At 51.9% G+C, this 13359-nt stretch overlaps 7 protein-coding genes across 7 annotated transcripts; 3 read left to right on the top strand and 4 right to left on the bottom strand.

The window, feature by feature from the left end:
* Positions 1–60: 60 nt before the first annotated feature.
* orc2 (Origin recognition complex subunit 2) lies at positions 61–1830 on the bottom strand (the record flags this gene model as incomplete). The annotated part of the gene is made up of 1 exon (XM_014687294.1): positions 61–1830. One exon carries the CDS (start codon positions 1828–1830, stop codon positions 61–63), a length of 1770 nt encoding a protein of 589 aa, XP_014542780.1.
* Positions 1831–2195: 365 nt separating this feature from the next.
* GEP4 (Phosphatidylglycerophosphatase GEP4) lies at positions 2196–2959 on the top strand (the record flags this gene model as incomplete). The annotated part of the gene is made up of 3 exons (XM_014687295.1): positions 2196–2417; positions 2470–2808; positions 2867–2959. The coding sequence occupies 3 exons, from the start codon at positions 2196–2198 to the stop codon at positions 2957–2959; spliced, it is 654 nt and encodes a 217-aa protein (XP_014542781.1).
* Positions 2960–3346: 387 nt separating this feature from the next.
* Positions 3347–3769, top strand: G6M90_00g003010 (uncharacterized protein; the record flags this gene model as incomplete). The annotated part of the gene is made up of 3 exons (XM_014687296.1): positions 3347–3518; positions 3571–3684; positions 3738–3769. The coding sequence occupies 3 exons, from the start codon at positions 3347–3349 to the stop codon at positions 3767–3769; spliced, it is 318 nt and encodes a 105-aa protein (XP_014542782.1).
* Positions 3770–4570: 801 nt separating this feature from the next.
* Positions 4571–5214, top strand: tim22 (Mitochondrial import inner membrane translocase subunit tim22; the record flags this gene model as incomplete). The annotated part of the gene is made up of 3 exons (XM_014687297.1): positions 4571–4648; positions 4702–4797; positions 4864–5214. 3 exons carry the CDS (start codon positions 4571–4573, stop codon positions 5212–5214), a joined length of 525 nt encoding a protein of 174 aa, XP_014542783.1.
* A 394-nt stretch (positions 5215–5608) lies between these two features.
* On the bottom strand, positions 5609–6996 carry G6M90_00g002990 (uncharacterized protein; the record flags this gene model as incomplete). The annotated part of the gene is made up of 5 exons (XM_014687298.1): positions 5609–5706; positions 5774–6443; positions 6502–6548; positions 6602–6655; positions 6723–6996. The coding sequence occupies 5 exons, from the start codon at positions 6994–6996 to the stop codon at positions 5609–5611; spliced, it is 1143 nt and encodes a 380-aa protein (XP_014542784.1).
* A 3680-nt stretch (positions 6997–10676) lies between these two features.
* G6M90_00g002980 (uncharacterized protein) lies at positions 10677–11216 on the bottom strand (the record flags this gene model as incomplete). The annotated part of the gene is made up of 1 exon (XM_014687299.1): positions 10677–11216. The coding sequence occupies one exon, from the start codon at positions 11214–11216 to the stop codon at positions 10677–10679; it is 540 nt and encodes a 179-aa protein (XP_014542785.1).
* A 516-nt stretch (positions 11217–11732) lies between these two features.
* prp45 (Pre-mRNA-processing protein 45) lies at positions 11733–13229 on the bottom strand (the record flags this gene model as incomplete). The annotated part of the gene is made up of 2 exons (XM_014687300.1): positions 11733–11897; positions 11961–13229. The coding sequence occupies 2 exons, from the start codon at positions 13227–13229 to the stop codon at positions 11733–11735; spliced, it is 1434 nt and encodes a 477-aa protein (XP_014542786.1).
* Between the last annotated feature and the right edge of the window lie 130 nt (positions 13230–13359).

The raw sequence follows: 13359 nt of genomic DNA, 5'->3' as shown, positions 1-13359 counted from the left end.
TCCCTCCCAAGGCAAATGATAATACAAGGTTTCATGACCATGCAGCTGCAATACGTCTCATCATGACATCAAATCCTCCAGGACTGCCTCCAGCTCATCCTTTTGAAAGGGTACACTTAGCAGCTCCGTACCCAGCGCATCCTTCCGACTCGTAATCATTTGATGGTCATGGAATCTATAACCCGTTAGCAGCCACGAACAAATACGGATGAGGGTGAAGAAGGCAACCCACTCTTTCAACAACGTCCGGAATGCCATCTCCGAACTGCAAATAAACTCCTCCACCGCCTTGTTATACACCATTCTGTACTCCACGCCCGCTGCTTCGTCCACCATATTCCCCTCCTCTTCCATCGCAATAAGCACCTCGCCAACGAGTAGCTGAAACAGGTTCTTCGCGTTCTCCGGCAAGCTCTTCAACACGAATGCCACGCCTTCCCTGCCGTTGACGCGACGGGCCTTGCGACCTAGAAGTTCGTGAACCTCGTCAATGACGTCTAGTTCTACCGTGAATGGCGCAAAGGTGGTGCAGTCGTGGAAGACGAAGTTGAATGCGGAGCGGACGCCAATGTCCCAGAGAAGAGGGAAGTCGGGCGTGTCTGCGGAACAGACGAGGTTGATTTGGGGATGGGCGGCCAGCTGGGATAGGATGGCTTGCGTGCCTGGTTTGCGGAGGGGCGCTGCGTCGATGGAGTTGATCAGGATGGTGAGGCCAAGATTGGTGTTGGATAATTGGGACGAAATGATTTGGACTGTGGCGGCTGGTGTAGACGTGGGTATCTTTTGTGAAGGGTCGATGGCTGAGCCTATGCACGTTAGGACTTCTCGCATGGTGGTTGTGTGCGAGTAGCCGTTGACGATGACGATTTGTCGGGCGGGTTTGCCGCGGTGATTAGTGTGCAAGTATTTGGCGAGTTTTTGTAGCAGTGCTCTTTTCGATCCGAATCCGTAGAGGCATATGCTGTAGCCTTGGGAGAGTTCGAATGCCCACTGCGGGAAGGATTCGGCATGAAGGTTTTCCAAATACTCGACGTCATCGGCGTGACGGTCCTTGTGTTGGTGCAGTACGTTGAAGTATTCGTCGTGTGTGAGTAGTGAGACCGAGCCCAATGTATTATCGGATGTCTTTGGCCGCCCGGGCTTATTATGTGCAAAGTAGAGCTCGTGGGGAGGCAGATCTCGTGGTGGCGTTGGAGATTTTGTTCTCTTGGGCCTGCTCTTTCGAGTTTTTGACGGTGTGACATTTCCTGAAGTGTCGTCGTTCAACCCATCGGTCAAAATGTCGGCGTTGTCACCGAGGTCCTCGGCGTCGCTGTCTTCGTATATCTCGCGCACGAGAACTTCGTCGTCGTCCTCTTCGTCGTCATCGTCGCCATCATCGAATACATTCTCTATGAGAGCCCTGGCACTCTTCTTTCGTGCTGATCGATCCGCCGCTTGTCTTTTAGGCGTCGCCGATTCAGTTTCGTGATTCTTGACTGGCGTTGCAAAAATTGACTTTGCGGGTGTCTTAGACGGCGTGCTGGTTTGCGATTGTGACTTGGGGGGGCGTCCTCTGCGTTTGGGTGTCGCCTTGGGGACCTCGGCGACGTCTATTGACGGAGAGGCTTTATCTGTGGCGCCGACTTGTATTTCTTGGTCGTGATCTTCTGTTTCGCTGTCGTCTACGGATGATGACTTGACGTTGATAATTTCCTGGGCCGAGACTCGCCCTCGTTTTGAAGGTGTAGCCTCTCTGTCGAGGTCCATTGTGCCGACGGATCGCTTTCGCACGGAACGTTTCTCGCTTCCCAGAGGAGAATCATCGGCCACGGATTTACTCCTAGGCATGGCGACGACGTCTGCTCCAGTGAGGCGCGAACATGGGTGCAGATGCGATAGCTCAAGACCTATCGTCGCAAAACCGATCTTGAACACGTTTGGTCTGGCCCAGCTTAATTGCATGCACTGGCTTTGGCCCAGTGAAGCTCCCTGCATCCATGTCTGCCGTCGACGGTCAATTCAGTAGTACTCTGATGTGGTGGGGCCGCATGCCCCCTGCATTCAAATGTCTGCTGATCACGTCTGGTGCCTTGAGAGCCGCCTTGTTTGGATGCAGCTCCACCAGCACTTTGACATGTCAAAAACTACCAACGGGATTGTGTCGCGTTCACAGGCTGCTCAGACTCCATATTTTGCTCAAAGCTGCCGCCGAAATGAACCTGAATCTTTCAGCTTCACTCAATGCCGCACGGCTGCTATTCAAGCCTAGCATGTGCTTGCCACACCACACCGTTTCAACATTCAACGATCTGCCAATCCCTCTGGACAAGGGATTGAGAAGCAATGGCTACAAGTCTGACATCAGAGCTGTAGTTCTCGACAAAGATGACTGCTTTGCTTACCCAGATGCCAAGGAGGTCTATGAACCATACAAGGTAACTCACCCAACATTGCCAAGCTGTCGTGCCGTTGTTCAAACAATCACAGAAGCGCTTTGACTCCCTCAAAGAGGCATATCCAGGCCGCAAGCTTTTGGTGGTATCCAATACCTCCGGGGCCACCAGTTGGGACAAAGACCTGAAGCAAGCCGCCGAGGTTGAAAGAGGCACCGGCGTTCACGTACTACCACACGCTGTGAAGAAGCCGGGATGCGGATCCGAAATCATGGAATACTTCAGGCAGCACCCAGAGACCGGGGTGACGGACCCGTCGCACATTGCCGTAGTTGGAGACAGATTGACAACAGACATGATGCTTGCGAATATGATGGGTAGCTGGGGCTTCTGGATAAAGGATGGCGTAGTGCCTATGCAACAAAAGAGCATTGTAGGCGTCGCTACTTGTGTCTGCTTTGGCCAAGCTTGCTAATATGTTCACTGCACAGTTTTCCAAAATGGAACGCAACCTTGCCGTGTTTCTTGCTGATTATAGAGGTCTGCAGCCTCCACGACCTCACGGCCGGGTCAGTGAATTCTAAAGTTGAACATTGAACTCATGGTCAAAGTGAACAAGATTCGGACATTGGATATTTAGCCTTGCTGCAGGGTTCTTTTCGTTCACAAGACGGGTTCTCCCCCAAACCAACGCAATGACGCTTACGCGTGATCTGGATTGTTCAATCATTGTGCGATCGAACCTGCCATTGTGCTCGTTTTGGCCTGGGAGTATATAACCCTCGTGGCCGGCTCGTTTTCTTTCCCATTTTTCACTGTCGCAACCATCCGATCGGCGTCGATTTTCCCGATATAACCTTCGTGGCCGACCCGTTTTCTTTACCATTTTTCTATTGTCGCAACCATCAGACCGGCCTTGATTTTTCCGATACCTGAGATTATTAGCTACTTCAGCCAGGTTTCTCAACGACATGGCCTCCCATTGGACATATGGCGAAAATTTTCACTTCTGGTCTCACGTCATACCAGAGATGTTTGATGACTCTGACCCTCCTGGACAAAATTTTACATGGGGCAGAGCTGCGGAGATGATGAAGGAAAAATATGGGCAAACATTCCGAACTTACAAGGGAGGTACCTTGTGTATGTATTGCTGGCCCTATTTTATTCTATGACTGCTGATGTAGAATTATAGCATCACGTTACAGCCGTAAAAGAGATGCATATGGCAAGATATACTCGGGAAAAGCATTGGCTAAAAAGGTTGTGGAGAGTCTTCCAGGTCAACAGGCTGTGGAGAGTCTTCAAGGTAGGTTAAAAAGAGATTAAAATTTATAAGACGACATATCTAACGCCGAGCAGGGGAAGACTCAGGCGCGACAAAGGAACAATAACGCCATGCAAGATCGCGGGTTGAAAGGTCACCGTTGCCGGAGTGGCAGCCTCGAGGACGGGGACAGTAGGCTCCCTTTATGCGGATGTCTAAAGCACAGATATCTGATATCAGGCAATACACGAGCAGGTTCACATGGGACCATGGTTATAGATGTCACTATGGGCATTTCTTTGCCATTTAGGAAATTACACTGGATGGGCGATTTTGGCTGTCAGACCAGGGTTGAGGATGTGGGTTTCGAGTTAGGGTTGGATTGAGTTGGTTTTACGATCGAGGTCATACTAGGTGACGGCACATGAAAAAGGTCGACATATTACAATGTTAGAACCGTACACGGATAGCCAGATTCAACATCAGCTATCATTCATTGAGTCTGCAACTCATTTTCATATTTCGACGGCAGCAAGTAATACCTTGGCCAGCAAAGTGTTGATTCTAATGCTGGGTTTGTGACGCTGTACCTTGATGACATTTCTGGTCGTCGTACTTGAAACATGGAGTAGCAGTGGTTGGGCTTAGTAGTAGTATAGCAGTTTATACCTGTGAAACAAAATTTGTCAAGGGAGCTACTTTGAGCCGAGGTACTGCACCCTGCCGTTAGTTTCTGTATAGCTTCGCTGGCGAAGCGCGACGCTTCATTGCACAAGCGCCGCATCTCGGTCGGCGGGGCCGATCCATCGCCGAAGGCGGTGGGAACAGGCAGAAATATTTCTTCTGCATCCTTGCGACTGGCAGCCGCTACGAATCCACCACCACACGGGCTCACCTGCGGCAGAGTGAATACTTGTCATACATCACCATGAATTTCCCAGGAGGCTCATCTGGCGCCGGCGCACCTACGCCCGGCTTTGGCCCTCAAGACCCGGGCGTCAAAGCTGTAGGCTTCCCCCCACCCCAAACTCCTTGTGAGCTCTCCGCTAACCTCGACAGGTTCAATCCGCCATGGAATCATGCTACGGCAAGTCCGTCATGTCAGGAGTCATGGGATTCGGCATGGGTGGTCTTTTCGGCATGTTCATGGCTTCTGTATGTCGCTCCTTCTCTCCCCGTCGTGCCTCATTTCCCCTCGTACCTCCTCCTGACCCTCGATAGATGTCCTACGACACGCCCTTCGGCACACCCGTCACCAACAGCGCCGGCCAAAACATCTCGTCTCTACCCCTCCGCCAACAGCTCAAGCACGGCTTCAAAGACATGGGCACTCGCTCCTTCTCGATGGCCAAGAATTTCGGCAAGGTCGGCGCGCTCTTTTCCGGCATCGAATGTGGCATCGAGGGCCTGCGGGCCAAGAATGATCTCGCGAACGGCGTCGCGGCAGGCTGCTTGACGGGCGGTATTCTGGCCAAGAATGCTGGTCCGCAGGCTATGGCGGGCGGATGCGTTGCGTTTGCAGCATTTAGCGCCGCCATTGACGCTTGGATGAGACAGCCAAAGGAGGAGTAGGCCTTGAGAGTCGACAGTCAAATGGCCCGGGGGCAGAGATTATCGAATGGTGCTTTGTGTACGAGAACGGGTGGGAATCTTGTTTGGAGTTCCGGTTAGAGCATACACGGCGTTGATTTTGGAGGCTCATCTCCACTTTTGAGTATCTACCTCGGTAGGTGCTTGACAAACCATTCTAGTTGCTGTTCGGGGTCAGCTAGATGGTTTTGTATACACTTGTATAATACCCGCTGCCAGGGCAGCCATAGAGCGCAGTCACAATCACAGTCATATTTGGGCGTGGACAACACGTCGGCTAATTACTTATTACCACTATATATGAATCTCAGATCTGCACAGCGCCGTCCTTTTATCGCACCCCCATCTCATTTACAAGTTGCATCGAAGAACGGGCTCACGTCGACTGGTATACTTCGAACGAGCCAAACTCCCAAAACGCCGTCTTGAATGAGTCGGGTTGATTGGCAACGACCTCCTTGCAGGTACCAGAGCCTAGAGATGCGATTCATTAGCTTTACGCCATTTTTCAAAGGTGACAAAAGGAGGAGTGACCACTGACATCCAGATTTGTCCCAGCTCCCATAGACCAAATCTCCACATAGGTCAATGTTCACAATGATGGAATTATTCTTAAAATGAGACCCGATGTCGCAGTCCGTGCTTGGAAAATCCGCAGCGGCAGTCCCCCAAGTCGAAGGGTTCGGCTTCTTGCCCGTAATGTCACTCGGGACAGCGCTCCTAGCAAACTGCCACATGCGAATGCCGGCGCTCCTCCATTCGACGGCCATGACGGTGCCGCCGGCATCGTTGAGCTTGGTTCCAAAGGTAGAAGGGCTCTCCTTGACGGCACAGCCGGCGTTGTTGTTGGCGCCGTGGTCGCAGTTTTCCTGGTCCGTCTCGCCCGTCTGCTTGCGCTTCACGCCCATGGAGCAGCCGCCGGTGGTGTGAAGGGTCATGGCGTTTCCGGCGGCCCCCTGGTTGATGGCCTCCATGATGTCGATTTCGCCGTGGTCGGGCCAGTTTGACGGGTCGGTGAGCCAGAGGGCCGGCCAGGCGCCGCAGGCGTAGGGGGTGTGCTTGACGTCGAAGATGAAGAGGCCGCCGTTGTACGTCTTCTTGGACTCGAGGCGCACGGAGAAGCGGCCGGTTGAGGCGTCGGGGTTGGAGCCGGGTCCTACGGCGGTGTCGACGCGGAGCACGGCCGAGTTCTGCGTGGCGTAGGTGAGGTTCTAGGGAGTAGTTAGTGGTGCTGGTGATGGTTGGTGTCGGGGGTCGAGGGTGACTTACACGGTTGACGGCATCTGCTTGCGGGACGTAGTGTACCAGACCGTGGGCTGTGGGCGTTTTAGCACCGGCTAAATGAGCCGTATGATGAAGAGAAACTTACCCGGGTCATAGCCAGTAAAGTAATTAAACTGGTCAAAGAAGCTCTGGCCGCCATCTGAGAATCGTCAGTCGGCTCAACCTCCCACTCCACTTCAACCTCCAGGGCAGCAAATAGTACTCACAGGTATCTTGCAAATTATATGTGAGCGGCGAATAGTCCGGGTAGGCATTCTTCTTGGTCACGGTAACGGCCACGGCAATGATAACGACCACGACAATCACCACTACGGCGACGACGGCTATCCAAATCTTTCGCGTCCAGTATCGCGGGTTCCACCACGGCCGACTTGTCGCCACGGGCTGGCCAAGACCTTTGTTCCTTGCGTAGCGGATATCTTCGTACTGTGGGGCGATTTCCCCAGACGTCACCCTCTCGTGGTATTTTGCAGAATGCATGGCCGGGTCGAATTGCTTTGGCTTCAGGCTGCAATCGTTTTGGAACCCGGCGTTGAGTCTCAAGTGCTCTTTTTCGTTGCGGCCCAGGCACAAGACGGGGTGTAAGTGCGTGACACAGATGGGAAGTGGCGCAGTAACAGCAAGGCCAACTTATTTTCCCTCTTCTTCTCTTTTTCCAATCAAAAATGGTCGGCAATTAAAAAGGGTGAGTCACAGAGAGAAATCTCTGCTGGCGAATTGGACGTGCCGTGTCGACGAGAAGTCTTGCCGTCGTGTTCGAACAAGGAAGTGGCCGGAAGCGGATCATGGGATGCAAGCATGTGTTGGGGACAAGCACATATTTACGGCCACCTCAGAACATGGGCTCATACGTAGTACATCTGGTATTATTACAACCGAATGCTTTGCCCCGAAACAGACAATCCGGTTCCAGACACAGTGTAGGTGCGACGGCAGATAGACCATCTCTAACGGCGCAAGTTTGGACAAGATTCGCGCGCGGCTTTCAAGAAAAGGGATTGATCTTCAGACATTGCCAGTGCCCAAGTACCGGACGGAACGCGCGTCGCATAGCCCGGGCCAAAAGGCACGTCAATCTTGTCACCCTGCATTTGCACACACGGTATGTTTCCACTCTTTCACCAACAACATGTGTGAATGTCCGGATTAGCACGATTGTTGGTGGAGCGAGGGAACAAAAAAAGACTGAGAAAGGGCAGAACACGGGATGGCGGCACACCATTTCGAGCCCTGCGCCTCATTGGGACCACCGGGGCCCCCCTGATGATTAGAAGCGCTCTTGGTTCATCTGTCAGTTGTGCCCTTGGGAGCGGATGCGTCGGCGGATCGAAACCATGTGGGATCGAGCTGTTGGTGGCGTTTGTGTCGGACCGTTGACGGTGAGCGGGAGGGGGAACGGGTGCAATTGGCCAGGGGGAATCGAGAATGGCTTGTGGCCTTGGTCTCGTATTTCTGTTTGTGAATGCACATCAATGTGTTGATCCCCCTTCCCTTGGTTCTGTCGTCCGTCGGTTCCATCACAGCCATCTTTGTGGACAGCCTGTTATCGTTGGTGGATGCAAGTTGGCGACTTCCTTTACCCTCCCGTTAAATGGATCGTCTATGAAATCTATGGCCGTCTGCCTGCGGGTAGGTAACTATGGGCTGGTTAACACGGGCTTCTATCAACCAGGGGATATGATGAAGAATCACCGCCTGTCGTCTCTGCTGCAGCCTCGCTTCGGACTAGCAAGTGCACAATCTCATCTTGCCATTGCCATGGCCTCTCATTCACTGGCGTTATGGCTGGGATTGGCTTCGCAAACGCTTTGGGATTAGTTGAGAGGAGGGGCGAGATTCTAGAGGCAAGACACGGAACATGAGCTGGAGCCGATGCAAACATTGAAGTGTTGGAGTTGCGAGTGCCGGTTCTTAAACTGCCAAGCTGCCAGCTGGCCAGTCTAATCTACCATGATAGGACCAGTTGCCATCATTGATGTGTCAATGCAAATCCGGGCTTTTGTTTGCGCTTTCACTACCAAGGCACCTCGACACACCGCCAAAGGGTACAACTTCACAGTTAGTCTACACCAAGCGTTTAATTCTTGTGGGCGATTTTGCGTTTGCCAAACACGAATTTGACAGGACCATTCTTGCTCTTCGCCTAGTGGCCGTATCGTCTAATCAAGTTGTCTGCTACAGGGACTTGAGGATTCAACAGATACAGCATACATGGCCATCCACCCCATCAGCTATGGAAGAGGCCTAATGCCCTAGACTCAACGATTTCGACGTGATGGATATGAGATTGCAACCTGATTGCTCGCTGAATTCCAAATGGGGCAAGCAAAGAGCAGTACTCGACGATGTGTTTAACCCTAACCCTTAGGGTTTGCAGTTCGGTGATTAGTTTGTTACTGCTCTGGCCCGAGATGCTAACAACCATCTGAAAATTATCCCAGGGCGCTTTATAAGGACAGCTTTCGTGTTACTGGAAGCGCCGTACGTCGTCTGGTGAGGTCAAGACAAGACGTCTACTTAATTTTGACCTTGGCCGTAAGAAGCCCGCCACGATTCCAAAATCGAAGCTATTGACAAGCTCCTCAATCTCGACAAACCAATAACTGGACCGCTGACTCGGTCACTGAGGCGTTGTGCTGAGTGAAAGATTATTTTATTTTATTTTATTTTATTTTTTGGGCCCTTTCCTGTTGCCATGAGTATTACTATATGCAGTTGCGTGATACACAGGGTTTTCTATGGAGATGAGCGCCGAGGTTGTACTTGGGTTTATCACGTACATCATATGCAAAGTAACGCAGCACAATTCGGACAAACTAAAAAGCTCAAATAAACACATTATACTAACCAGAGAAATCGTCATATCATAAATCTGATAGTACCATAGGGACCTCGGCAGACCCCCGAATGTCCGACTGTCCAACTTGTAAGTGTCGACGTGCGCTTTTCGACTCACGACGGAACCTGGTTTAGACTATTTAACATAACCACGTTTGCGCACTATATAAAAGCGGAATTGCACGAGATCATCTGCTGGATTCATCAGAAAAACCCCAACATGTTGAAAAGGTCAACTACATATATCCCTTTTTAACGACAAGACGTTCGAATAGCCAGAGGTTCAAACCCAACGTCCTGACAGTGCCCATCCGCAAGATACTCCCCGTCAACTTGGAAAGCAGCGCATTCCTTGCTTGAAACCTCAATCCAACCAGCCTGACCCTGTGAGCAGGCAATCTTTTCGCTCAACCTGATGCTTTTCCCGGGGTAATCCCCCAAGTTGACGCAGTAGCCGCTTGTCGCCGTGGCAGTTAGGAATACTCGCCCGGGACAACCTGGCTGCAGCCACTCTTCAAAACCGACCGAGCTTGCTGTTGCGGCTCCGTAGAAGACGCAGAATGCAAGAGTTTTGAACTGTGTGATATTTTATTGGCGCGTGAAAGATGGTCGTCTCTTTGTCTACGTACCTTCATAGTTCTGGTTGATGTTTAGGACTAGATTCAAAAGGAATACTTCAGTATTTCAGTAGTAGTGCTAATTGTTCCGTCGTCCGAAAGGAAACTCTTTATGTATATTCAGCTGGAACCGTTGTCCTGGACCTACCGTCTTTCGGCTCCTTGCGACAGCAGGAAGGGCCCGTGGAACGTTGAAGCGTGAATCAGCTGCAAGTCAGCAGGTTGTCTGTAAAATCCATCAATCGCGTCCCTGGGCAAAGCGGAGTGCAGATAGCTCCCGTGGTTGGTAGTACTGTCATCATTCGTGTCAGAATTTAGCATAATAGCCCGGTGCTTTAACCCGTCAGGGCAGGTCTGTAAAAAAGGCGAGGGTACAAGCAGCCGCGCATTATGTACATGATTCCAGACAGAAACAAAGACCATCGTATATCCATGTATACGTGTATAGCACCGCAATCGATTACATGCATAATTCCGTGTGTTCATGCAAAATCTAGTTGTGGCCATGGCAGATATACCAACACCTCAACCGTGAAGCCCACCCAAGGAGACATGGAATTTCTCGCAAGGCGCATCAAGAAAACGGCGGGACCCTAAAAGCGAAGAGCAGAGCCAATTTCCACAACAAGTAAAACACCAAGCTCGGGGTTCCATAAAATTACATTTACAAATATCTTACAAGCCGTCCATGCCCGCAGCAAGATCCTACTCAACCACATCAAACGTCTTCATGACACCCACAGCACAGCAAACCCAGGCGCCCAAATCCGTCGTCAAAAGTCTCACCATGTTATACCACAGCCACTGTTTCTGCATATCCACATTCCGGTTCCCCGGCTCCGCGAGCTTTCTCTCCTTGGACCTGCCTCCCTCATCGTCGAGTATATACTTGATGGCCGGCGCCACAAACGGCGCATACACCAAGTGGCCGACGGCCAGCGCCGCCGTGGCCGCATACCAGGCCCACGCGCCCTTCTTCTGCAGCAGCGTCCTGTAGTAGACGACGGCCCCGACGGAAGTCCACGTCGTTACGCCCAGGAGGGAAACGACCTGTGTGAGGCCCCTGGGGAAGAAGACGCGCCAGTAGCTAGGGAGGATGGGGTTGATGCGGTCGCTGACTTCTGGGCTGGTGAAGATGCTCAGGAAGGCATTCTGGTCCCAGGCGAAGAGGAGGGAGCATGTAGATGAGACGAAGGGGGCGAGGAGGAGCGCCTTTTGCGGGTTGAAGAATGCCCCCGATGCCATGCTGGCTGATGGCGCCTGGACGAGGGTGATGAGAAGGGCCAAGGGTGTGGGAAGTAATGGAGTCCCGGTTGTATTATGAGATGGTTGAGCCGAGAGAAGTTGGAGTTGAGCCGAGGTCTGAGGTTTGTAATTTTGCACAAAATGCCATCAATCAGATGATCAGGCCATGAACTTTGACAGGAACCCAAGAGGCGGCGGCAAGTGGGGAGCGGAAACAAAAGTGACAGTCAGGGTCCAAACAAGGACTTTTAGGGATTACCGTCGCCCCACCACCATCACTTAGGACACATCAATTGATGCAACTTCACAGCATGCATGCGTATCGCTTACAAGTACGAAAACAGCATCGAAGTAGAGCGCATTATTGCGCGAGCAAACAATTTATTATTGATATCTTTTTGGAACCTCGCACCGCTTTTTGATTCCCGCTTGGAGCCCCTGGCCAGTATGCAATTCCACAATGTACAATACATCCACAACGCCGTCAACGCCGTCAACGCCAACGCAACAAGACGCTTAATCATCCTCGTCCTCTACCCTCGGCCGCTTTGGTTGCCGGTCTTCGTCATTTAACCCGTATCCCCTCTTTGCCGACGAATTCTGGTCAACCTCGGACAGAAATTTGTCCACGTTGAATGGGTCGGCAATTTCTTTTTCGAATTGCACTGGTCCTTCACGGGCCTGCGTATTTGTTAGCCTGGTGCCACCACGAAACCTCCAGCTTGATGGCGAAAGCCTGCCTACCTCTACATCAGCCGCTCCCTTAAAGGTGCCTTTGCCGAGTGCCTCTCCAAACCGACTCGTCTTTTGAATCTTGGCCATCTCCTTATCGCCAGCTTCAGGATCGTCGTCATCCATGTTTGCCCGCGGTCGGTAGATGCTGCTGATTGCATCCTGGGCTGCAAACAGTGGCTTGTCGTAGTGATTATCCTCGTTGAATCCGCTGTCGAAACCGCTCGATTGATTAAATAGCCGTGAGTCGTACATTGTCTCCTTGGACTGTGTCGGCTTGGCCAACCCCAGAGCAATCTTTTCTGAAATGTCTCGGTTTTGTTCCCTTGCCATGACCTGAATACGCCGTTCAGCACCCATGCGGTTCTGTCGCAGCTTTCTCTCTTCTTCCTTTCTCTTCTCTCTTCGAGCCTTCTCTCGTTCCCGTATCTCGGAATCTTCGCTGTCGGATGCCGAGTCAGATCCGCTGTAACTTCCCGATCGTGACCTGGAGTCTCTCGAATCGGGTGAACGCCCGCTCCCGCGCCCACCGCCCGCCCGCTCCTCTCGAGCCTTTTGGGCCAGTGCCCGCAGATTTTCGTCCTTTTGTGCCTTCTCCTTTTCCGCCAGCCTCTGTTGCATCAGCGCACGCTGTTGAACCTCTTCTCGTGCATGCCTTTCAGCCATCTTTACTGCCTCTGCAAATTGAGCATGTTTGTCATTGATGCTAATGTCCTGCAAGCCACGGCCATCCGCAGCCAGACGCTTATCTAGGGGCACTGTGAAACCCTTTGGGTTCTTCCAGTTGGAGATTGCGGGGGGAATCCTCCACATTTCCTGGTCTTGAGCTGTGAGTTTTCGAGGTGGTGAATGCATGACGGGCGGGGGTGGTGACGGTGGTCCACGAGGAATCTTTTTATGTTTGAACTTGGGAGGTTCCATCGGGTCTCGTTGGCGCTCGACAATCTTCATTATTCGGGTTTCCTTCTGCGAGTCGTCCCCCATCTGACTGGCAGGTGTATATCGTACAAAGGTCGGATCGTTTCTGTTTCCAACATTTACGTTCTTGGGTCTCTGCGCCGCAACAGCGCCACTGATGAGGGCTGCGAGCGCATTCTTGGTCCTCTCGGTCGTGGCTGCAACAGACTCTTTGTCAGGGCGAGACAGATCAATCTTCTCAGCATCAACACGCTGTCGTAGAGGTATTAGGTCCTTGAACGACGTGTGCATAATTCGATCATGGCTGTGACCTCGCCGAGCGATCGCGTCAGATTTGGATTTGTATTTAACAAGGGCGTCCATTTTTGCGTTGTCATATGCGATGTGTGGGTTGGGTTGGGTTGTTGCGCCGTGGACCGTGTGGTGAGGTGTGGTGTTTTGTCGGTTTGTAGTGCACATAGCGGCGTCGCAATAATGTTGTTCCAGTCTTGTT

The sequence above is a fragment of the Metarhizium brunneum genome, chromosome 1, assembly GCF_013426205.1.
Source record: "Metarhizium brunneum chromosome 1, complete sequence".
Taxonomy (NCBI): Eukaryota; Fungi; Ascomycota; class Sordariomycetes; order Hypocreales; family Clavicipitaceae; genus Metarhizium; species Metarhizium brunneum.
This window is presented reverse-complemented; position numbering and strand designations above follow the sequence as displayed.